At 42.0% G+C, this 26,070-nt stretch overlaps 2 protein-coding genes across 6 annotated transcripts in view; one reads left to right on the top strand and one right to left on the bottom strand.

Moving 5' to 3' along the window:
• The window catches only part of rgs3a (regulator of G protein signaling 3a), a 136,794-nt gene extending 110,744 nt beyond the window's left edge, over nt 1–26,050 (bottom strand). Inside the window, exons 1-6 of one of the 5 annotated variants that reach the window (XM_054757917.1) lie at nt 26,036–26,050; nt 14,617–14,667; nt 10,920–10,998; nt 10,736–10,804; nt 8,563–8,623; nt 6,508–6,592 (exon numbers count right to left, since the gene is read on the bottom strand). In XM_054757917.1, the coding sequence (XP_054613892.1) occupies nt 6,508–6,592; nt 8,563–8,623; nt 10,736–10,804; nt 10,920–10,998; nt 14,617–14,667; nt 26,036–26,045 (355 nt within the window). In that variant the 5' untranslated portion in view covers nt 26,046–26,050. Of the gene's footprint in view, nt 1–4,693; nt 4,892–6,507; nt 6,593–6,676; nt 6,747–8,562; nt 8,624–10,735; nt 10,805–10,919; nt 10,999–14,616; nt 14,668–20,928; nt 20,943–21,916; nt 22,077–26,035 lie in introns of those variants that run through there. The other 4 variants (XM_054757916.1, XM_054757918.1, XM_054757920.1 and 1 more) reach the window with 4 other exon arrangements.
• Nucleotides 23,958–25,339, top strand: LOC129170421 (skin secretory protein xP2-like). The gene has a single exon (XM_054757956.1). It carries the CDS (start codon nt 23,983–23,985, stop codon nt 24,910–24,912), a length of 930 nt encoding a protein of 309 aa, XP_054613931.1. The 5' UTR covers nt 23,958–23,982; the 3' UTR covers nt 24,913–25,339.
• Nucleotides 26,051–26,070: the final 20 nt, after the last annotated feature.

Raw genomic sequence — 26,070 nt, 5'->3', positions numbered from 1 at the left:
GCAGCTGCTGTCCTGAACGAGCAGAGACAGCCAAGGGAGCGTGGTGTCAGCTGTGTCACGATTGTTCCCGTTTCCAGATTATATAAAAATTATTCAGAAAAAAAAAAAAGCCTGAAAAGTAGCTAGTGGCAGAATGTCAAAAAGTGAAGGGACAAATTGCGTTTGTGTGTGCTGGCTAAAGTTTTCATCGATTGCATGGGATTGATTGTGGATTAATCACATCTTGAAGCAATCGAGGCAAAATTGACTGCACTACTTGGCTGCAACCAGCAGAGGCACTGTTGATTCAGTCTCAACTAGTTAGCGATCTAAAGAACGACAACATTAAGTCAGCTACAGTATATGCTTCCTGGTGGCATCATTCTGCTCTGTATATTATATATATATATATATATATATATATATATATATATATATATATATATATATATATATATATATATATATATATATATATATATATAAATAATATACAGAACAACAGGATTCCTAAACATTCGAAGAGAGATATTTATGAACACTTAATGGAGTAATCGTTACATTTCCATTTTCGACATTTTGTCAAAGGCCATCTCTAGTTGGAGACGTTAACAAATGACAGACTCCCAAGTCCCCCAAAAGCTACAAACAAATAGAAATACATGATGATAGAGAATCACAATGTACTCCACTGGACATCTGGATTTTCTCATACAATCAGATGCATACAATTATGGAATCAAAATTACAGTGCAGTTGCACCAAACTTGGTAAATTACAGTTCCCTCAAAGCATACGTCAAAAAATGTCTACATTTGCCAAAAACCAAGAGCGATACCATTTTTTAGCCTATGCATAGATCTCAAGTACTGGTAGCAACAAGTGGATACAAGACACAAGTGAAAGGGAGTGGTAGGAGAACACGAGGCGGGACAAACAATACAATTAGAAACATGGAGAAGAAATAATGTGATACGTGTGGATGGATAAATAAGACAAAAAGTACAATCAGTACAAATCAGGGCCAAAGATGTCAAATAAAACAGGACAACGAGTTATGTATACATCAAACAACATAAAAAAGGAACACTCCACTGATACAGTGTCTCACAAAACTACACTTCTGAGTACACTAGCAACCAATTTAATATAGAACATCTTCTCAAGGGACAGTACTATAGAAATTTAACTTGGATATACAGTAACTTAGAGTAGTAAGTAGTCATGTTTTGATTCAAATGTTAGAATTGGAATTCATGTGTCCTTCAATGAATCACAGCTCGTCAATGCCGGCAGCACTCATGCAGCCCCGGGTTAGGATGTTACCATTTACTGCTACTCACTTGTGTTGCCAGCTATTTACTCAATAATGAGTGTGTGTAAATCCCATCCATCCATCCATTTTCGATGCCGCTTGTCCTCAATAAATGTAAATCTATACTATCCATGCTATACACTGACAAAGTTACACTATATCCAAGAACCATTTCTGCTGTATAGTATCGCTGTCCCTTATCAAAATCAAATAAAAATGGTTGCTGAAATGTGCGGGGTGGCATCTAACAACATACCAGAGTCTGTTTTTAGATGTCTGTTGATTTGAAAAAGGCCAGCATTCACCAGCTAGCACGGACAAGTGCTGTCAGTTCCCACGCTCGACTGAGCAAGTAAAGTATTCATAATCACACACCTGGGCCATTTATTATTTAGAATATGAGGAGCACTCCACTCATACAGTATGTGCGTTGTGTCATCACTAATAAGTACAATGATTTGCGTTTGAGGCGGATTACGTTCGGCAGATTGTCAGATTATGTTAAACAATCACATATTTTTGTTGTTTGGCTGACAACATGCGTTAATATAGTTTTAATATATTTTAATATAGTTGTCATTAGATTGTACCTAATACTATGAACATATTTGGAAATAACCGCTCCGCCCATTAGGTATCAGATTGGAATTCCCCCAACTGATAAACTGCTTACACTAGAAATCATGATTATGTTGTAGCAAACTTTGCACAAAATCAAAATGATGCAATTGGACTGAGAATGAAGTGGAAAAATGATCTCAAAGTGAGACAGGATGGACACACACACACACACACACACACACACACACACACACACACATTCATAGTTGTATTGTACTAAATGGGATTTTGATCATTTCCGTGTTTGTGCACGTCATTGTGCAGCAGTGCCATGGCCTACATTCTGCCAGCTGGCCTGGCAACACTCAAGTGCATGCACCCCCCACTGCACACACACACACAACAGACAGGCAACACAGTGGCATATGAATCAGTTGAGACAGTAGTGGAGCAAGTATTACCACTGCATGAGATGACAACAAATCTGAATCCAGATGTGACCGTTTCACACTGAAACTAACTCAAAAAACACGTCCTCTCCCTGCATTATTGAATACGCTGCTAAAAGATCATTGAAGCCTTGAACAACTCAAGTGAACAACTCATGCAGGCCTGCACTCCATGTCCCACTTCCACCCGCCGGAGCTGAAAACTAATTTTAAAGTTGCATGAACCAGATTAGCCTAGTTCAGATGAGCAGCCTTAGCAATGGGTTGGATCAGTTCATTCACATTTTGTCATTAAGTGAGTCATAAAGTGAGTAAACCATTATATACCACAGGGCTGTTCAACAATATTGCCCTTATTTTGTATCTACTGTCATGTCAATGCAAGGCTTTGCCATCCATCCATCTTCTATGCTGCTTATCCTCATTAGGGTCGCGGGCATGCTGGAGCCCATCCCAGCTGATTTCGGGCGAGAGGCGGGGTACACCCTGGACTGGTCGCCAGCCAATCGCAGGGCACATATAGACAAACAATCATTCATGCTCACATTCATACCTATGGACAATTTAGAGCCTCCACACAGAGATGCCTAACGGATTCAAACCCTGGTCTTCCCGATCTCCTGACTGTGTGGCCAACATGCTAACCAACAGGCCACCGTGCAGCAAGGCTTTGCCATTCCTAAAAACGTTTACCTCAACAACTGGCTTATATAAACTCATTTTTAAACATAATTTGTTTATCCTGGTCAAAGATCCTCTATATCACGGGTCCCAAAACACCGGGCTGCCCACGGACTGGTAGCGGGAAACTTTCAGGCGCATGATAACAAAAAAATATACATTTCAAAACATCAATTTGTAAATAACTACATCAAATTTTATTAAATGGATATCCATTTTGGAAATATGGGCCATTATTTTATTAAAAAATAATATACAGTTAGAAATCCCACAGTTTTTTTGCGAGTGGTGACAAGTCCCACTTTAGTGCTCTACATAATAGCGATCTAATTCATCTTATTTATTATGTATTATGTAAAACTAAGACAGGAACAACATCAAATTAAAAGCGCAGAATGAATACAGACCCACCATCCAGCAGTACGAGCCTCGAGAAGATTATACGTCGCTATTTGATGTGTTGTGGTAACAGGCAACGTGCTCGCATGAATTAACCAGAGGTTGCACACCAAACAAATATGCAAATTAGCATTCAGTAACATCAAACCTAACCTTTGTTCATTCCCACATAGTAACATTTGGGACCAAACAAAAGGTGAAAGAAAAACAGAAAAAATATTGTATAGTAGTCTGTCTGTGTAGTGTGGGAGAAAGTTAGATGGTGCGTTCAAGGACCATCAAACAAAGTGGGACGGGTCAACATAAACATGCAAAAACTGAGATTTCTAACTGTATATTATTTCTTGAATAAAATAATATCCCATATTTCAAACATTGATAGCCATTTACATACAATTTGATGCAGTTATTTGCAAATGTATATATTTTTTTAAATGTAAGCGTATTTTTTAATCATTGCACGGGAAACTTTCAGACGAAATCATAAAAAAATACACTTTAAAGAAACGGTGCTTCGGGACCTCTGCTGTATATGACAGGAGAACTCTGCTGTTTTTAAGGGCCTTTTGCAAAAGTGCTAGTCAGTGATCCTCTGTATGACAAGACCACATTGTGGTTTTTCTGCAAAATCTGCATCTACTGCAAAAAGGCTACTCAAAGATCCTCAATATGACAGGAGCACTCTGCTGTTTTTAAGAATCTTCTGCAAAAAAAAAAAAAAAAAAAGCCATTTGCTTGCAGTTTTAAACTGAACTTATTCCGGAATTTATTCCAGAACCAGACTTAGCCCACGGGCCACCAGTTGAATAGCTCTGATAAGCAAACCTGCTCGATCTAACCAACCCAGTATTGCCCACAATTGTGGGGGATGCCCAGTGGGATAATGTTGGCGGTCTATGACCATGTATTTCCATTATAACACTACATTTATTAGTGTAGTTGTCGTTTGCAGTTGGATAAAGCTGGACTGTTGTTGCAAATGTTCTAGTTAGCTACGTTAGAGTCAAAATATGAGAAACAGCTCCAACCACAATAGTACTAAAGAGTGGTCCTGATGTTGTGGCCGGGGGCTGTAGCTGTAACCTAGGGGGGGACAGGGGAAAACTATTGGGACCGGATGAGCTCAAACAAGCTGGGAGTTGTAAGATTAACAGTGCGCAGTACACCAGGAAACCAGAAAAAGATGCACAATGGTGGGATGATGAGATGAGCGAAGGGATGCACGAGGGAGGAGGAAGAGGAGCATCCTTAAAAACGTGAAGTTCTGCAACTTGTGCGGCTCGGAAGGAAGATAACACATCGTACTCACCTAGTCTAGGCTGCCGTTTTGGCTGGTTGCATCACACACACACACACACGCGCGCGCTCTTAACACCGCCCATTTTAGGGGACAGTGAGTGAAAGCTGAACACACACACACACACACACGTGAAGGTGTATACAGCGTGCATGAAGGGGAGATCCAGAGGAGTACAGGAGTTTAAGCGTCCGTGTCTCTTCTGCAAGTGTGACGCGGCGGGCTTTGGTCCAGAAATCCCTCCCTCCCCCAGTCCCTCCCCTCTCTCTGTTGTCACTCTCCCACACACTTGCTTTCTTCCCCCGTTTAATCCCTCGCTTCCACACCTCCTGACCCAAAGAAAGAGAGCTGACCAACAACACCATCATCATCCATTCCCGTACGTCTTCTTTACTTATCTAGCAAAATGTGTCCTTAATTAACACATTGAAAAAGAGTGCAGTGGTAGATAGTCCGACCACGCTGTGGTGACTTTCTGCAATCAGCAGCAAGCGCTCTGACAAGAACACGGCAGATGCTAATGAGAAAGCGAGAGAAGAATTAAAGTTTTCCAATGATTACACGAATGGTCAACAAGTTATTGTGAATTAACCAAATTGAAGACAGTTAGGTTGATGGCAGCCATGTTTTTCCAGTGTTGTTCAGGTTCTAATAAATTCACATGTAAATGTCACTGCCTTGGGCTGTGTACTAAGTTAAGTAATAATATTTTGAAAATACAAAAATGATGCCATATAACAATTTCTGTTCCTTTTTTTGTTTTTTAAGTTCAGCCTTTCAACATTTGCGGCACGTTTTTAAGTCTTACACAAGCGATCGTGTTTTCGTCTGACAAATCTTAAGTAGGTTTGATCATGTGTAGAATTACTACGGCTTCTGTTTGGACTGCTTGGCTCGCGGCAGATGTTGAACTCCAATGAAAAAAAGCGCCTCACATCTTATCATCGGAGCTAACGAGTGACGCTGGGAACAGAGTGGCGGTAGGATTGCAAGGTTTATATAATGTGTCCACATTACCAACGGATTTTGAAAGGCTGGACGACTGCGTGATAAAGAGGACAGCTCAAGCTAAAGGGCTAATTTGTCTCAAGATGAAAGTGACACCGAGAGCGACAACAAAAGAGAGAGAGAGAGACTGACAAAGTGTGTGACAAAGGAATTATGATAATAGTATCAATTTTGATGCTGAAGAAGGCAACTTCAGTGGTTTTAGTTCCCAGGAGGAGGATGAAGACCGGAGAGGAATTACTTTTCTGGTAGGCTACTGTTTAACTAGCTGGGTTACACGCACTGTTCGGCACTTTTTCTTTAAATTTAGTGGGTGTGGCTTATATACTGTGCACTTTATAATCCGGAAATTACTGTATCTCTCTTTGTTTGTTTTTTTGAACTCATAAAAACAAAAACACAAAAAAATATATATTGTTGCTTTTTGGATTCAAATTAAAAGTTGGCGAGATATGCTTTTTGTTGAATAGCTGGACCATACCATTTTTTTAAATCTGTGGCACGGGCACTGGTAAATTCTAAAAATAAACTATACAAACAAAAAAGGTAAGAAAAATCGTGGAGCCACAAATTTGTGTCACTTCACGTCTTAGTTACCAGCCTACTTCCTGGTTCATAGAGAATGATTTAAAACATGTAGCTTGGACAAACAGGACTCTACTATTTACACTCATAACTCAAGCAAAGAAATTGGGATTAACACAAACATCGAATGTGTTCTTGCGAGACACGCGCCACCCCTCTACAAAGTTTCATGGAAAGTTTTTGCGTAACCCCCACTAACAGACAAACAAGCGTACGAAATGAAGGATGCTTACCTCTGACGTGCGACTTGTGTTGCACTCTAAGGTGCTTCCTCCTCCCCACTTCCTCCCCAAGCAGGTAGTACCATCCTCGGACCTCCTAGAGTGTGCATGAGTTAACAGTCGACGTGTGAGCGCCGAGATTTAAAACCATAAATTTAATAGAATGCCCCCTCCTGCTTACAGTCACTATTCACAGTCCTTTTCGCTTATTATTCCAGCAGCTGATGAGCCACCCCCTCTCCTCTTCGGCACTTTTGCCTTATGAGCCAGATGGGGCATGTGTGCGTGTGTGTGTGTGTGTGCGCACGCTCGTGTGTGTGCGTGTTACATAAAGCAATGCCGGGCTGAGGCAGCATGTGTCTGATTTGTAATCTGAGTGATGTGGACACGTTCATGCAAACATGGACATGGTCGTCACAAGCGCACACGTCATTTTAGTATTGGCCGCACACTTACAGCAGCAGCAGCGGCGGCAATGACACACACACACACACACACACACACACACACACACACACACACACACATACACACAAGCTCGTCTTATTGTACTAAATAATGCGATGCCGTGGACAGTGACAATAATCTCTGCTTTAAAAGCATCTTATCTGAGTGGACAGATTTCTGCAGGCAGTGGGACACAGAAAGGGGGAAGGGAGGATGGTACAGTATGCACCAAAGAGTCGGGGGATTTAAACGAGGCAATATTATTCTTTATACATCAGGAAAGGCTCATTTTATAAAGGAATGACGTTTTTGGGATAAAAGGTAAAAGGAAAGCAAAGATAACAGACGCTACTTAAATACCAATAGCTATGCCTGCACATGCTAACATCCTTGAAACAAGTGGTTAGTTTAGCATAACCGAGTCATCATTTAGTTGGAAATCAGTATATTCTCCTCCTTAAAGGCCTTGTGCTTGACAAAACAGCCATAAAACTAGGAAAATTTAGTAGCTACTGATTTAGTTAGCTATATCTGACTAGTAGCCTGCTAGCTACAGATATCTTGAGAAAAGCCCCTCTGATCAGTGCTAACAGGCTAACTTCTGATTGGTTAAAACATCTGCCAATCAAAAATGATACCTACATTTTAATTATTCCTCCTGGCAACACAGGGCTGGAATCTGAATGGATAAAATAGCTATTTTTTTTTTTAAATATAGGAAATGCATTTTAGTGTCTTTTTATTATTTATTTAAAGTGAAACTGTTTGATATGATCAAAGAGGGTCTGAGCTTATCCTACTTTGCGGTTTTTCACCTTTTGCGGGAGGTTCTGGTCCCCATTAACCGTGAAAAATGAGGGATTACTGTAGTTTACAACAATATTTTAAAAATCTTTACAATACTAAAAATATCTAGCTAGCACTGCGTGGTATCGCTTCTACCTAGCAACACAGAGCTGAAATCTGACTGGATAAATTGGTTTGGTTTGGTTTGGTTTAGTTTATTTGAACATGAAGGTTACAATGGAATACATCTCGTGAATCATTTTTTGACAGTTCCACATGTCCAAAAGGAGTAGGAAGAAGCAAAGCTTATTTAATCCTACCCCCCATCCATTCTACATCTAGTACAGTACATGTAGTTCACTTCCTGGATTCCATGTCATGTTTTCAGTGATAGTCAGGATAACACATAATAGATAACATTATGTAAATGAACTATTTATCCCCCAAAAAATCATAAAATGCACTTTAATTTGGTAGGATGCAGAAGGAAACATGCATCATTTTTTTTTTCCATGAAAGAATGGCAAAAGATAAGGTAAAGATTGAAAGTTAAGTTAGTTTTCCTCACTCATTTACAAATCTTTGGAGGTATAAACGTGTGTGCGTCTACAGTAGGTTGTATCTAAGCTCGCCTTAACACGGTTAACCCCAAAGTGTTTGCTCTTTACTATTTAGGCCAGTGCAATCCATTCACACTGAACTAAAATGTTGGATTCATGCTCTGATGGAGGTACACACTCACATCTCACTCTCGTACACACATGCATCCAGTACATAAAGGTCACTGCATGGTCAGAATGTCTGTATATTGTACCTGTAGTAGCGTAAACTTACCTTTTGCGCTTGAATGAGGGAGCGCACGCCAAAGCTCATGCAGCCCAGCAACACACCCATCCTGCACAAAACCCGCATGGACACCATTAAAAGCTATTGATCAATAAGGGCAGTGTGAATTTAAAAAAAAAAAGGGTTCTTTTCATTGACAGACGAGGTCCTTTTGTATACACAGATGGTCCACCCGTTTACGTTACACGCACATGAAAATGCTAATAAAACAGCATCTTGTCCTGCAGAATACAGTGCTTGCGCAACCTCGGTCCAGGGGTGTCAAAAGAAGAGCAAAACCACAAAGACGGACATTTTGTGTCACAACTTGAATATGTGACGTCCTGGCATGAGTGAGATTGAAGTCATTCAACCGTATTATTATTGTAATTTTTTTTACAGGAAGGAAGGAAGGAAGAATGGATGGATGGATGGATGGATGGATGGATGGATGGATGGATGGATGGATGGAAAACCCGCATGGATGGATGGATGGATGGATGGATGCAGTAGCTGGATGGATGGATAGATAGATACAGTAGATGGATGGATGGATGGATGGATGGATGGATGGATGGATGGATGGATGGATGGATGGATAGATGGATAGATAGATACAGTAGATGGATGGATGATGGGTGGATAGATAGATACAGTAGATGGATGGATGGATGGATGGATAGATAGATACAGTAGATGGATGGATGGATGGATGGATGGATAGATAGATACAGTAGATGGATGGATGGATGGATAGATAGAGTAGATGGATGGATGGATGGATACAGTAGATGGATGGATGGATGGATGGAGGGATAGATACAGTATATGGACAGATGGATGGATAGATAGATACAGTAGATGGATGGATGGATGGATACAGTAGATGGATGGATGGATGGATGGAGGGATAGATACAGTAGATGGATGGATGGATGGAGGGATAGATACAGTAGATGGATGGATGGATAGATGGATAGATAGATACAGTAGCTGGATGGATGGATGGATGGATGGATGGATAGATAGAGTAGATGGATGGATGGATGGATACAGTAGATGGATGGATGGATGGATGGAGGGATAGATACAGTATATGGACAGATGGATGGATAGATAGATACAGTAGATGGATGGATGGATGGATACAGTAGATGGATGGATGGATGGATGGATGGAGGGATAGATACAGTAGATGGATGGATGGATGGAGGGATAGATACAGTAGATGGATGGATGGATAGATGGATAGATAGATACAGTAGCTGGATGGATGGATGGATGGATGGATGGATAGATAGAGTAGATGGATGGATGGATGGATGGATAGATGGATAGATGGACAGATAGAGTAGATGGATAGATGGATAGATAGATGCATAATCGATACATAATGGATACGGACGGACAGATAGATAGATAGATAGATACATAATCAGCCAACAATTTTATCTCCTTTGATTGTGATGAACAAGGCTTTCTACCTGGCAACACACAGGACTGAAATCTGATTGGGTAAAATCTGGTATTTGCTCAGAATCACTGCCCAAACAATAAATAACATCGTTTCAAAGTGTAAATAAACTAATAAAGCATTTCGATATCCCTCATAATGGTAGCCTTATTGCAGAGTGGTGCTAAATATAGCATTCATTTGTACTTTTAGTGACGAGGGCATTCTAAATCCCCCAAAGACTTTCCAGTTTTTTTCCTAATAAATAGCAGCAGACATTTGGTGTGAATAAGGCTTAATTGCTTACCAAAGATGAGCCCTTAATCTCTGTCCCAGAAACGGTCCCAAAAATGTCTTTATCTTAATCCAAACTCAGACTGTCAATCTATACAGTAAATCTCTATACTGTAGGCTACTGTTACTCTTTAACACTTGTGCTTGTGCTCAAAAGCAGCAATCGTGCGCATGAAAAGAGACACACACTTGAACATTGTAGAGAGAAGTGTATTCCATGCATGCTAATTTGTTTTCCCCCTGTGAATGAAGAAAAAGTGTGAGTCATTCTGCCATATGTCCTCCATCCCCAAAATTGACCCTCTTTTCATTCGGCTGAAGCAGGGGAGTGAGAGTGCCGCGCTCTCACAGAACGTGCACGGAGGAAAGTGATAACATTAATTATAAAAAAAAAAAAATGACATTTTTGCCACGAAGCGAAATCTCTGTCGATACCTGGTGGTGGAGTCAGAGTTCCACACTGTGAAGAGCAGTCGCTTGTGAAGGTCCTCGTCACAGACCGTGCTGTAATAATAGAAACCCAGCATGTCAGCAGGTCTTTAACATTTCAGTGTTTCACTTGTATTTTTAAGAAACGCAGCAAAAAAAAAAAAAAAACCTTCATGGTGTGAGTGCTTACAAGTGAAAGGTATGGAGGAAGATGGGATTCCGACACTGAGGAACCATCGGCGTCTTCTGCCTGTCTCTGGGGTCACTGTCTGGAAACATACCCACCTCACAAGACAAGTAAGTCAAGGCTGAATAATAATAATAATAAAGTATTTAATAAAAGATAAATATGTGAACTATGCATTACAATTAAATATACGTCTGTGTAGGCTCTCAGTCGTTCTGTGCTACCACTCCTCTCCTTTTTGCTTCTGAAACCCAAAAGCCCACAGAAGCAAAAAGGAGAGGAGTGGTAGTCCCTTATGTAGCGGGGGTCTCCGAAAAACTCCAGAGGATCTTATGGCAACACAAAATTCCTACCTATTTCAAACCAGTAAATACCCTGAGACAAAAATTTGTGCATCCTAAAGACAAGGCTCCAAACCAGAAACAAAGCAATGTGGTCTATTCCATCCACTGTAAAGATGAGGAATGCAAAGAGCACTACATTGGGGAAACTAAGCAAATGCTCCAAAAAAGGATTTATCAACATCGCAGGGACAATTCTAGTGGTCCTCAATCAGCAGTACATCTACACTTTAAAGCAACCAATCACTCTTTTGAGGACAGCGAGGTAAAGATTTTGGCCAAAGAAAACAGATGGTTTGAAAGAGGAGTAAAGGAAGCTATTTTTGTCAAACAGCAGAACCCATCATTGAATCGGAATGGTGGTTTGAGGTTTAATTTGGACCCTGCGTTCAGCAGGTTACTGAGACCAAAACCCACAGCTCTTAGTCTTACAAATGAGGTGAAGCCAGGGCCGAGCCAGACCATTAGATGCTAACGAGCCAGTATCAGAGTCGTTCATACCCAACTCAGGGAGCGACACTTCCCTTTTATCGGAGGTGTTAATAGCAGGAAAGGATTATACCACTACTCCGCCCAGGCTTAGTGTAAGGAACCAATAGGAGGAGGGTGTTGGCACACCAATTCCGCCCACTCTTACTGTATTTAAGGCCTAGGCTACCAGCACTTATTAGTTCGCTGACGAAGCTCTTCGGATGTGGAGCGAAACGTCCGACACCTTCTTCACAGAAGTACAGATGACGTCTCAAGAAGCCTTTTCCACAATTAAATATAATACATATAATACACAAACGTGAGCTGGAGCCTATCCCATCTGACTTTGGGCAAGAGGGGTTTTATTTTATTTGATTTTATTTTATTGTATACCACTTAACTAACACCATGGACTAGTTTCATGAAATACAATTGAGTACTAAAATGAAATAGAAGTATTCATTTTCTACAGCTTCCCTTCTTCAGTGTCATGGGTGAGCTGGAGCCGAATGTGAGACATGAACACACGTCTTTTTCCATTTGTGTGCGTTCTTAATGTTGAAAAACTGCTAGCACGAGGCAGCTGATAATGCACGTAATGGGATTCACCTATTCCGCCTATAAAGCCCTGTATCAAAACACCTCTGAAAACTCTTCAACGACGTTTTATCCTGTTATGTACATGCTTTAACCATGTAGTTACACACATATTTGTGATAACATGTAATACTTACAGTATTTTGCCATGTTTTGGTCATTTTAAGCATTACCGGAACTTCTTACTTGGGCACATTGATCTCAAACAGCCCACAGCAATGAACGCTACTTCCGTCCACAACATAGAGAGCGTATTTGCTACCACTAATCATGGCAGACTTTGTGAGAGCTGCCGCCGACCACTACTTTTCATTTTTACTCCCGAGACCAACGTTGCTGGGTACTCGGCAGATCCAGCTATAGCAAAACACTAAGCCAGGGGTCGGCAACCCGCTGCTCCGGAGCTTCCTTGTGGATCCCATCTCCGAGCACGGGGATTTTTTTAACACCAAAGTAGGGGACGTGCATTTTTGAAAATAATGTGAAATATCCGACTCACCACAAGTCCATGAATGCATCTAGACTGCGTTCTGACTGCTGATTGGATGAGCAAGGGAGGCGGAGGTAGGCTAGTGTATGCAATGAGTCTCACCGCACGGGAGAGAAAAAAAGATGAGTCTAGCAAATTACTGTGCAGGAACGAGAGCATAGCAATATAGTTTTACAACGAGAAGCGCACTGTATCTATGTGCTTGGAGGCCGTGATAGGCTAGTCGCTGAGGTGGTGGTTCCAGGAGAGGCAGATAGTGTGCCGCGGCGGCTGACTGTGCACTCACCGCTCAGAACAATATGTTCTTTCACTTTTACGTCTCCAAAAACCAGAAAAATCTCCCAATTACATCAGGAAACACCTTTACATTTGTCGCTAGCCGCCTTTGAGAAAATAAGTCACCAAGAGGGTTTTGGAAAGTCGCCAGATTTAGCGAGAAAAGTTGGCAACACTGAGCTGGGAAGCAGCGGGAAGCCATTCACAGATGGAGAATGCACGAAAGAATCGTTCAGAAAAATATCAGAGCATCTATTCTCTGAATTAAACAATTAACAGGAAATGATTCAGAAAATGAAAGAATGCCTCTCTTTGCAAAGACAGTCAAGGACAGGACCAATAGAATGCTCACTGGTGACAATTCAGTACAAATTGAGCAAACAGCACTGATGTGCAGATATGTGAACTCTGATGGACACTTTTAGGCTACATTTTGTTTTAATTATACACAAATATGGGAAGCACTCAGGAAGACTTACAGTGTTACATATTGAAATGATTTCAGATCCGGCCTACACACGTCGGCGCACTTCTGTTTGTTGAATGTTGTTTGTTATAACCACAACATGTTAAAAAGATTGCAATTTTTACAAGTTTATAAGCCCTGTAATGTTTTGCGACTCCAGACTTTTTTTTTTTTTTTTTTACTGGAAGAGGAGGCAAAATGGCTCTTTTGATGGTAAAGGTTGCCGACCCCTGCACCAAGCCGTTCTCGTAGCGTTATCAATTAGCTCGCTGTGAGCGAGGTGCTGTGTCGCTACACCATAAACGCAGTTCTTTGGCGTTAACTCCCACAATAACTTTAGCTTGGTTCATGCGCAGGTCACGTTATGTCAATGGGACATTGGTTGCGTTTTTTTGGAGGTTTGTTAGAAGGCATATTAGGTGCAATAGATGCATCCCATTATGTGCAGTGTTAGCTGCCTCGTGCTGGCTGTTTTCTCTCTTTAGGACGCACAGAAAAGGGAAAAACACGTGCGTTCGTGTCTCACATAAGGACTGTGGATGATGGGCAAAATTCCAAAAACAAGAGCAGGACTGTAAATGGCCAACTGCTGCTTGGCAACGCATCGAAGCAGTCCCAGGATGTATCCGGAAAAAAGCAGATAGAAAATGATAGCAAAAAAAGGAAAACTATACCTTTACGTAAGAGTCACATGACCCCTGATGCTCCTCCAACATGCCTCGAGCCTCTAAAACTGTCAAGGGGGGGGGTAATTACTAATGAAATGAATGATTAGTCCGCCCTAAACGCATGTTTGAGAGACACGTGCGTTAATAAAAAAAAAGTAATAAAAGCATGGCATAACGGATGCACACAGAAAAGAGCCTAAAGTGAAGCCTGTTTCATTCTCTGAGGGAAATATGTCCGCTGTCGCATGAAATACAGCACTAGTTGTTCGTATGTGTGTACCTAATGTTGTGGCTAGTAGTGTGAGTGCATGTGCTACTGTAGCTTGTCGAGCTATTCAATATTTCATTGTAATGTCACAGCGCACGTTGATGTATGTTCCTCAGGACTCACCGCTCACGGCAAGCACTTCCTGGTCCTGCATGATTGACAGCTTTAGCTGACCTGCAGAGAAGATGAGACAGTGAGGACTTGCATCTACAATGAAACACTGTGTGTGTGTGTGTGTGTGTGTGTGTGTCAATCACGTTGTCTTGTGCCCTCCCACTCAGTCACACTTGCCATCAGGCGCTGTTAACACCACTTGGAGCCTTGTGTCAAGACCATGTTGACACGGCCACTGGTCTGACATTGGCTTTGTGCTCGTCTAAATTTATCCTGCTCATGAAGAGCGCTCCAGTTAGCACTGATAACGTCGCCGGCACCTCGGCCCCACTTGCATGCATGCCTGCATGGGTACGGGGGATGTTTGTCGTTCCCACACTGAGCCTGGCATTGCTTATGCGCTTGCTTGCTGGCTGGCTGGCTGACTGACTGACTGGCTGGCTGGCCGACGTGGAAGAACAAAGCAGGAACAGCGTTTTTAATGTTTTCCTGCTGGTACATCTGAAGTGCTCCATACAAAAGGCAATGCTGTGATGGTGCCTCAAAGAGCCTGAGCTCAAAAGTGTAGCAAGCTGCAGCCAAGCTAAATGGGAAGTGGGAAAGAAGACCTTCTTCTTATGTTTGAGAACAAATTTAAAGAAAGACGGGTAACTATTTTAGCTTCCAGGAAACAGATCCGACCCTTTCGTTTTCTTTGCAGCGTTGCGTAATAATGAAGACCCAAGCCAAAGCAAGTGAGTGCTTTTTTTTCGCAACATTATTCAAAAACGACTTAACCGATTTCTAGAAAACTGGAGTGGTGGCACATGTGGCCCATCTTGGTGAAAATCCAGATAAAACTGCAGGTTGAGGAGTTTATTTTGTTTTTGCCTTCTGACCAAGAAAGTAACTGCTCCCCGTCCCTGCTCCAGAATGCAGATGGTAGAGTCCAGCCCGTATACTGTGGTGCCTCGGTTAATGTCCGCCGCCGTTTTTTTAATCGGTGAACATCCAAAATCGCGTTCCAATTGCAATCGCCCGCTTGTTTAGCGTCCAAAATACCGTCCGGTTTGTTTACGCCACCATCTTGGCTCACGACCCAAAACAAAATCTCACCATACTTGTGAGTGATCGCGCAATGCATTGTGGGTTACGGGCGCCATTTCAGGACAACAGAGTTTGTTCATATCGCAGCTGTAGAGAGATACACGACGTAACAAACACACGGACTGCACAAAAGAGAAAGACGATGGACCGTACTTACGTACCGAAGTGTGCAAAACCTCTGAATTTTACAGCTGAGAAGACCGTTGTCATTTCAGAGGTATGTAAATGTAATGGGAGTGCTCTTTTGCATCTCTTCTGCATGTAAACCTATCTATAAAATATGTTTTGTGTTAACATTTTTGGGTGTCAGATTAATTGGATTTACGTAATTTTTGGTTAGAGTCCGTTTTGGTTTGAGCCTGACTTTCTGGAAGGGATCAACGACGTTAGGCACCACTGCATTTGTGACATATTACGTCACTTACGGACAGACAAACAATAATAATACGCTCCACAATTTGTTTTCACATTTTTAAAAAGAGAATTTCTATTGTAGTACTACCTGAAAGGACAACAAGTCATTCTGCCGTGTTTGTACATGTAACGCCAGCCCCCTGCGTTCCTACATCAAGACATCATCGAAAACAGGATGAATGATTTACATGAAAAAAAAGAGGAAGAGGAGCGTCTTCACTGGCATCCGCCCTCCTCTTTATCTGTCTTAGCTTTTAATTTGGCTTTGTTGCCTATTTGTCACATTTACATATGAAAAGCAAGGCGCCCCACCGGCACCTAATAAGGCCAGGCCAGCAGGCACTGATGGTCTTGTGACAGCTAAAAACAAAAAACAAAAACAAAAAAAAACAGACTTTCAGCAGAAAAGAAGCAATAAGGGAGGGCAAGGGACTCCATCCATGTCCTGTGTGAACTAGAGTCATTTGGGGAAGTGCGGCGTATAGGATTCACTTCTTCACAAGGAGACAAAGGAAGGCACTGAGGCAGTGGTGCCACAAGTAAGTACCTACTTTTTGAAAAATGACATTAAACATGGCCTGCATACGAACATTATCAAGGCTGATTAGGAACACACTAAAAAGAAAACAATGAAAAAGTTAGAAAAAAAAGTTGTTTGCAATCTACAAGTATAACTGCCTTTACAGTGGTACCTCACTTTTTGATATTCATTCGTACTAAACCAGAACATACAAAAACCGAGGCCATTTTTCTCATAGGAAATCATGTAAATCCAATTAATCTGTTCCAGACACCAAAAATATATATATTTTTAAAATACATTTACAAAGAATAACTGTAGTTTTACTTGCAGAAAACAATGGTGAATAATTATAAATGATGAATGGATGAAAGTTACTGTTGATGTGGACTTCCCGTACATGCTGGCGAGATCAAATTCAATAGTGTTTCTCACCTTCTTTATCAAAGGCACCTGACGTTGACATAATGTGCTCAATGCAGTAAAAATAAGAAAAAGAATGCTGCATAAAGGAAAAATCAAAGCATACTTTGTCCACTTCAGCTTGATTTGGTAAGAATTTTGTGTGGTACTCTGTGCCTAGAACTCTCTGCAGTTAAGTTAAAAAAAAAAAAAAAAAGAAAAACACCCACGGTCACTATTTGAGTTATTACAGTACCAACAGGCTTGCAGGATCAATTGTGACAGTTGTGCTGCAGAGCAAACACTATAAAAACACTACCATCTTATTTAATTCCCCCAAAACCCTACATTCCCTTCTTCTATCCACTACCCACCGTTCCTTCCTCCCTCCCTCAGTGTGTTGCCTCACTGCAGCGATCAAGCCCACAGCGGCACTGTGGCTGTCAAACAACAGGCGGCGAAAGAGACACAAAAGGTAAAAACGTTGCCTTAAACACCCCAACTAACTGCTGTCAAAGTAGTTGACATTAGCAATGGAACCTGTGGCGCACTGGCAAGGATCACTAACATGAACCTTTGACATCAGCTACCTCAAGTACAGTATATCAGAGTGGAAAGGGTTAAAAATTCTCGAGGGTTCTTGCTTTGGACAATAATCTCAAAGATTACAATGCATTTAGTTGAAAAGTGAGCCCTGAATAACTCTGGCAACAAATTAGGACTATGAACCTTTGGCTCTGACCACTTACCTCAACCACTTCAAACGTAACTTTTTAAGAGGTTTTTTTGGAAGATGATTGCTTCGAAGTTGTGCTCACGAAGATATGGTGAGGAAAAGTGCTGATCTATTTGACATTTGACAACATCTCGGGGCATATAACTGTATAAATCAATGGAGTTCTTGCACTGAACAACACGATGAGTTAAATAAAATGGGCCCTGTACACCAGGGGTGTCCAAAGTGCACGGCACAGGGGCCATTTGCAGCCGCCCAAGGCTGTTAGTTTTTTTTTTTTTATTAGCCCCGCTGCACATTCAGAAAATATAATTTAACAAGAAAACTATTTTTAAAAAACTGCAAAAATGGAAAAAATAAATCAGCAGCAATTTTACAAACAAGAAACCCAAATATGAACTCATTCAATCCGAGCCGTTTTTCAAAAGTCAACCCCTTCAGTATCGGCCATTTTACACAATTTTCATTGATCTTTCAAGGCACACAGAATATTGTGTTCTATGGCTATGAAAACATACTCGGCTTCTTGCTCCCAACAATAACCCTTGGAGGTTTGAAGATTATCAGTTGCGAAATACGTCCTAGGTTGAAAACCAATAGGATTCTTACTCTTGGACGTTTCAAGTGACTGGTTTCAACTTTCGAGCATATAGTCTCTCGCCACATGGCCTTTTGGATTTCGCAGCTTCACTCTCCCACGGTTTTTCGAAATAAATTAATATGCATATATTCTCTGCATATTTAAGCAAATGTTGCATATATTTGACCTAAATGAAGCATTTTCAAGCATAAAAATGACTAAATTAAACAAAGCACAAATATAAGACATACAATGACGAGGATGCATTGAAGATGTGTTGTGTGATGTAGTCTTCTACACTGGTCACTAGGTGTCAGTAATGTTCCATTATGTTACAATGAGGAGACAACAGCCACCGCAGGAAGTACTAGTGTCCCGAAACCGGAACAACAAGGAACTCTTCCAATGCTAACATGTGACTCTACATTATGTCTAATTTTCTGTTATTATGCCTGCTATATTGGGTAATACGAGTGTGAAGGTGACTATAGGGGTGTTATTTCATGTCTAGAGGGCTCTAATGATGTTAAAAAAAAACATATTTAGAAAGTCGTAAACGGTTTATCTAACTACTAAAATATTGTACTTATAAATAAGGAATGCTACTTTGTGGAAATTCACTTATCACGGTCGGGTCTGGAACCAATTAACCGCGATAAAGGAGGGATTACCGTGTATGGACCTCACCTTTGACCCCAGCTACCTCCAACATTTTCGGTCATACAGGATGTATGGGATGTACAGTAGGTGTCCCTAATTTTGTGGATTTTTGCATAATCCCATGCCGACATAAAAATGTCAAGTTTGCTTGAACCAAAAGTGAACCGAGCGTTTTCTTCTGATGTTTCAATACAAAAGCTGCACTAATCCTCTCAACACAAAGTCCTTTAAAGTCATCCACAGTCAGAACTTCCTACCAAAGCTTGCATCAGGGCGACAAACACACCAAAATAACACCCGCATCAAGAGGAGCCGCGCCCCTCTAAAACCCTATGCATATTAATCTGTGCCAATACTGGATAATGAATGAGGCTTTGGTCTTTGGGTGCATCCCCCTCCGGTGTGGATAATACCCTCCATAAATGATTCAAGGTGTCACCCGATAAGGCGGAGCAGCCTCATTAGCACACTAAAGGCCTGCTTGCTGCATCATGTTGCTCTATTAGACACGGTGCATCACACACACCTTAATAACGTAGCATACGTACACTATTAGCACAACACTATCAACACACTGCACTCTTATACTGTGATATATGTCGGTTCAATCAAAGAGAGAGAGGATGAGGGATTGCTCCTCACCATGAGTCCTCAGCAGGAAGGACGGCGCCTTGGAGAACTTTCCAGTAGGTTTCCGCAAGTAAACTCTAAATGAGGACATCGCGGCCAGAGAGCACCTTCGCTCGATCGCCAACGAGACGCTCTACGCAGCCACGTGCCATCACCATCAAGAAATATGATGCTGGCTTCCGTGTGTGTGTGTGTGTGTGTGTGTGTGTGTGTGTGTGTGTCCATAGCTAGGAAAAAGGACGACAATAGGTCAAATGTTCAACCACATTTTCCACAAACATCAGGAAAACATCATCCCTATTGATTTTAAACGATATCTGTTCAAGCCATGTCCTTCTGAGTGATATCCAACCCGACAGATTGGAGGAATAAACAAAAAGCCAATATGAACAACAACGAGGGAAAAAAACATAAAAACATGTTTTTTTTTAACAACCGCGTTGAATCATCAGTGTCTGTGGAGTAGCTCAAGCGGTGATTAGGGTTGCGTGGCTGTAATCCAGATTAATCCACAGCACAATTTAACACACCTCCAGGTTAAATGTGACTCAACAGACAAAGCAACGGCCTATTATTTGGACATCTTGCCCGGCGGCTGTGTACAAGTAACCCTCAGATGAACTTGCTGTATTTATTATAGAAGATAATCCTGATAGGCAAACCACCAACCATCATCCCTTTTTAAAACACACACACACGCAAAGCCTGCGCTCTGGATATGCTATTTTTGCTGACACAAAATCATATCTGCAGTTATCTCTTTTTTTCCATGCCTCTAGCCCCCTTCCTTTGGACCATTAAAATATAATTTTTTTCCTTTTTCCTCCACAGAAATCCCCCACGGTTATTAGGTCCTTATCTGTTGGAGTGAAGGGGAAAACAAAAGGAGACTAAACCTGAACTTCCTTGAAAGGAAACAGGTCGGCTAGTATGGGGATGGGCAGTTTAAAGGAACTTAAAGAATCGACATATTCAAGTCTAGATATGTTGCTGCTTGATTGCACAACCACAAGGATGCGCGATCTTAAACTTAAACATATAATTACATTCATCAATGCAAATGTGATTTCATGCAAAAGTTACAAGGGGTCTTCCTCGATTACATACTCTGGATACTGCAAAGACAATTCCACCATCTACCGGACAAACGACGAACTACAACACATCTACACTGAGTGCGTGCGTGCGTGTGTAAATATAACATCAATATCACAAACTGAGCTAATTTGGTTATTAATATACCGCCAATTGAGGTATAAAGTAAAAAAAAAAACACTAAACAGGTATACACACGTCAAAGAGTGGTCTTGGGGGCGTGGTGTACTGCGTGGCCCTCTTCATGTACGTACTGTGAAACATACAGTGAAACGTACACATGAACGTATACATGAAAGAACTCTGCAAATGATACCTTCTCCGAGGTTGTCTCCTAAGCAGAGTAGCTTTACGGCATCTTTAGTACTGACTATCAACGAATAGATCATCAAACATCAAATATGAATTAGCAAAAAGGTAAAAACAGATTTTCCCTCCAACATGGCGTGGGATGCTTTGAAATAACATCAAAACATTATTCACGTACATTTTATCTTTGGTGTAGCCATCATGAATTGCATTTCAGTTTATTTTGTTTCCTCCTGTTATTTTTGTCGAGGAAACTTTTGACATTCCGATTTCCCGCTAGTACCTGAATGCACCGGGAGAGAGGATCTGCGGGCGGAAGTATATTGAAAAACAGGAAGTGTCAAAGATGTTCTGTAAGAGAGATGAGGGGGCCCTGAATATGACTGAATATACATTAGCAGCTGTGAAACCACCGAGTGGTGAAAGTGTCTCGCTACCCAGACACATTCTTAATTTTGTAAACATGTTTAATAATAATTTGTCGTGATCAATTCAATTTCACCCATGGCACACAGGAATCTTAAAATGACGTCACAAGAAACGGCTATACAATTGGCCCAGAGAGTCGACATTGAGTTTGGCTTTAAGTATACAATCTCTCCATTTTAAAACTAAGCGGGAGCTAACTCGTAGCAACCAGATGCTAACAGTGTAACGGGTTCAGAGCTGTGCCGTTTCACATCATTTTGCTTTGGGAATAAACATGACGTCTTAATACAGTGATTTATGCATTATTAACTTTTTGATGTCGCCTAGTTCATCGCCACAAGTTCCACAGCTATGGAGTTTCTCCCTGCGCTTGACGCTGAAGAGAAGCCAAAGGAAGGAATATGGTATGTAAACGCATTCCGTGATTGATGTTTAAAGAACTGCCTACCACATTTTTTCGTATTCTTCTCAGGTATTCCTTGATACCTAGCGGCAGGTCCCCGGGTGTTAGCGTGGGACACACCTGCACCTTCTCTCCGTGTAGGAATGGCGGAAATGGCAGGGTCCTCATTGTTGGTGGAGCTGATCCTGGTGGAAGCTTCTCGCATACACGCGTCATAAATATGGGTATGGATTTAGCTACTTGTTCGTGTAATGTTAGGACTGATACCTTTCCAACAGTGTGATACACCTACAATGTTGCACACACAAGCATCTATTGTGGCTCTTTAGTGCAAACTTTGTAGGTCACAATTTATATCCTCCTGACCCCTCCAGATTATCTCAAGTGGGACATTCTGGAGTGGAAGGGTCTGGCGCCTCGATATGAACACTGCACATTTGTGCCACAGCGCCACCCACAGAGCTTGTGGGTGTTTGGGGGAGCCGAGCAGACTGGCAACCGCAACTGCATGCAGAAAATACAAGTAGCAGGTAATACAAATGAGTATGAAAAACATAAATGTGCAATCTGCTATGACCTACTCTGTGTATGGGTCCATAGACAGCAAAGCCCACTGGGAAAATATCGCAATGAAAGGCAACCCCCCCAGTCCAAGAACTTATCACACCAACTCAGCCTGCCTGGGTAATGCGTTATATGTGTTTTCTGGTGGGGAAGCAGGAGCGTCGCCCGTTTCAGACCAAAAACTCCACGTCTTCGACACCGGTTAGTGTTCCCGCACATGCGCCGTTGGAGTTGTTTGTTTGTGTTGACTCGTGCTGTCTCCCCAGTGTCCTCCACTTGGACTCAGCCAAAAACGCAAGGGCCACAGCCGCCAGCCAGACATGGACACGTTATAGTAGCGGCTGGCTTCAAGATCTACATTCATGGAGGCATGGCCAGGGGGGAGTTGTACGACGATATGTACTCTCTTGATACAAGTAAGGTTCAGTTCTCTCACTCTTCACACATACGCTGATATTTTTTCACCGATTTTTGTCAGTCTGGAGTTCCAAAAATCACTTTTCACATAAAAATGTACATTCACAGCGTACATTAAACCAACAGGTGCTGCTGTTACCCGTAACGTAGAGATCATTTCGGTATGGTAGTTTGTTTCGGACATGCTTATTAACAAGTTACATCAAGGAAACATCACACGGTGGAGGGTAGTAGTCATAAGATGTCTCCAAGGTTGGTAGGTCTGTAAATGTCACACAGGGGTCGGCAGCCTTTAGCAACAAAAGAGCCATATTGCCTCCTGTTCAAGTAAAGAAAAATGGTCTGGAGCCGCAGAACATGATACAGATTATAACCCTTTCAAAGTGAAGGAAAAGGAACATATCTATGTTCTTCAGATATTTTTCTTTTTAGAGACGAAGTCATTGTTATGGATAGCTTACCGCGTCGTCTCTCACTGACTGAACAATCTGACCCCTTCCCCCTTCTCTTGCTCATCCAATCAGCAGTCAGCAATCAGATGCATTCACGGACTAGCGGTGAGTCAGATATTTCAAACTCTTTTTGAAAGTGCACATTTCCCCCACTTCGGTGTTAGAAAAATCACAGAGCTCAGCGTGGGACCGGCAACAAGGAGGCTAAAGAGCTGCTTGCGGGTCCGGAGCCGCGGGTTGCCGACCACTGCCGTAGAACTAGAAAATATCACATTTTAATAATGTAAAAATGTATGATAAAGTACGCTGTAACACACAGTTCTCCTAAAGGTGTATAAGGAGGCCGCAGTGTGTTTTTAGTGATCTAAAAGTCGAAAACCGCAATGATTGGCTGTAGCAGACTGACACTGGGATGTCATAAATGTGTTATTTCAAAGGGAACATGACATGGGAGATGGTGCATCCAAAAGGAGACATCCCCCCGGGTGTCGCAGCCCACTCAGCCACGGCGCTGGGCAACAATATCTACATCTTTGGTGGAATGACAGCAGATGGAGCCATCAATACGATGTACAGATTCAACATAGGTACACACATGCTAGTCATATTTCATCCAAGAAATCAAAACATGGCAGAGCGTATTTGATTTTTCTTACAGAAAAAAACTCATGGACTCTGATGAAGTTTGAGGGTGATTTGCCATCCAACCGGCTGGACCACTGCATGTGTTTACTACCATGGAAGGTGGACACTGGGGGTAGTGAAACTCCAGCAGCAAAAGCTCCAGCATCAGCAGCTCCATCCACAGCAAAGGCTCCAGCAGCAACAGCTCCAGCCACAGGAAAAGCTCCAGGACCAGCTCCAGCCACAGCAAAAGCACAAGCAGCATCAGCTCCAGCCACAGCAAACGCACCAGTAGCTCCAGCCGTAACAAAAGCACCAGCAGCAACAGCTCCAGCTACAGCAAAAGCTCCAGCATCAACAGCTCCAGCCACAGGAAAAGCTCCAGCATCAACAGCTCCAGCCACAGCAAAACCACCAGTAGCTCCAGCCGTAACAAAAGCACCAGCAGCTCCAGCCACAGCAAAAGCTCCAGCAGCAACAGCTCCAGCAACAGCACAAACTCCAGGCACAGCTCCAGGCACAGCAAAAGCACCAGCGGTAGCAGCTCCAGCCACAGCAAACGCACCAGCAGCTCCAGCTGCAGCAAAAGCACCAGCAGCAGCAGCTCCAGCCACAGCAACAGCAACAGCAACAGCTCCTGCTCCTGCTCCAGCCTCAGCAGCTACAGCAAAAGCTCCAGTCCCAGCTCCAATCACAGGAAAAGCACCTGTCCCAGGTCCAGCCACAGCAAAAACTCCAGTCCCAGCTCCAGCCATAGCAAAAGCTCCAGTCCCACCTCCAGCCACAGCAAAAGCTCCAGTCCCAGCTCCAGCCACAGCAAAATCTCCAGCAACAGCCACAGGAACAACTCCAGCCACAGCAAAAGCTCTCGAAGGAACAGCTGCAAAAGCTCCAACGGAGACATTAAATTTGGTTTTTATATTCGGTGGGATGGACACACATGGCATCATACACAATGACTGTGTTGTAACCATGGTGACATGATGGACGAAGAAATGTTACTAAGAACTAAGGGTGAACAAGTATTTTGTATCAAACAATTATTTCAATGTCTTTTGAGAAGTACAACCACATTCAATGCATAACTTTAAGGCCAGTGAAGTTCTTGCAACAGCCCACCCGCTACAACTACTACTACTACCTTCGACAGGACTGCCTGAGAGCACATTGCTCCAGCAGGAACAGGTCCAGCACCAATGGAGACGCTATACTTGGCTTTTGTATTTGGTGGGATGGACACAGAGCATCATACACAATGACTGTGATGTAACCGTGCTGACATGAACTAAAAGTATTTTGCATCTTTTATTTCAATGTATTTCCAGAAGTACAATCAGATTCAATAAATAACTTTTAAGCGAACTCTTGAGACATCCTATACCCCCCATTAACAACCACAACTACTTCTCAGGGATGGATTGGTGATTGGCAGTTTTCCTAGATGGCTGTTAATATTTATTTATTGCCACGCCTCGCAATGTTACGCTATATTTAAACTGAAATTGACACAGGCCAAGCACTACCAAGTGGACAACGGCTGCTCTAGTTGGAAGTCTTTCCCTTTTGACTGCCCACAAGCTCGTAGATTAGTTATCCCTGCTCCATTCCAGGTAGTTGGTCAAGAGTGTGTTCATCTGCCACTGTCGGCCGTGTCAGCATGCACTTTAGTGCCCACAGTGGACATTGATGTAACCATTTAAATTTGCTTGTATTTTTTCAGTGTTTAGTTTGTCCTTTCAACATTTTTTCATTATACAGTTGCAATTTTTAAAACATCTGCATAATGTCTATACCAGGAGCGCTCACACTTTAGCTTGCAAGCTACTTTTAAAATGACCAAGTCCCAAACATCAACCTACTATAAGTATAGAAATTATATATATTTACTATATTTATTGCTATAATTCACTTCAATATGGAAATAAAGATAATGACACATAACTCCTTAAGAGTACTGGTAATATGTCAGTCAAATTAGCTATTCCCCCACGACCCTAAAAAAGAAAAGCGATATAGAAATGGATGGATGGATGTAAACAATACACCTTTTTTTACTTAACTAGCCGCTACAAGTGAACAGATAACTTTTGTTATATAGACATCTTACCGCAGTTCATCCATAATCAGAATAATTAAAGATGA

This window comes from Dunckerocampus dactyliophorus, chromosome 17 (assembly GCF_027744805.1).
Source record: "Dunckerocampus dactyliophorus isolate RoL2022-P2 chromosome 17, RoL_Ddac_1.1, whole genome shotgun sequence".
NCBI lineage: Eukaryota > Metazoa > Chordata > Actinopteri > Syngnathiformes > Syngnathidae > Dunckerocampus > Dunckerocampus dactyliophorus.
This window is presented reverse-complemented; position numbering and strand designations above follow the sequence as displayed.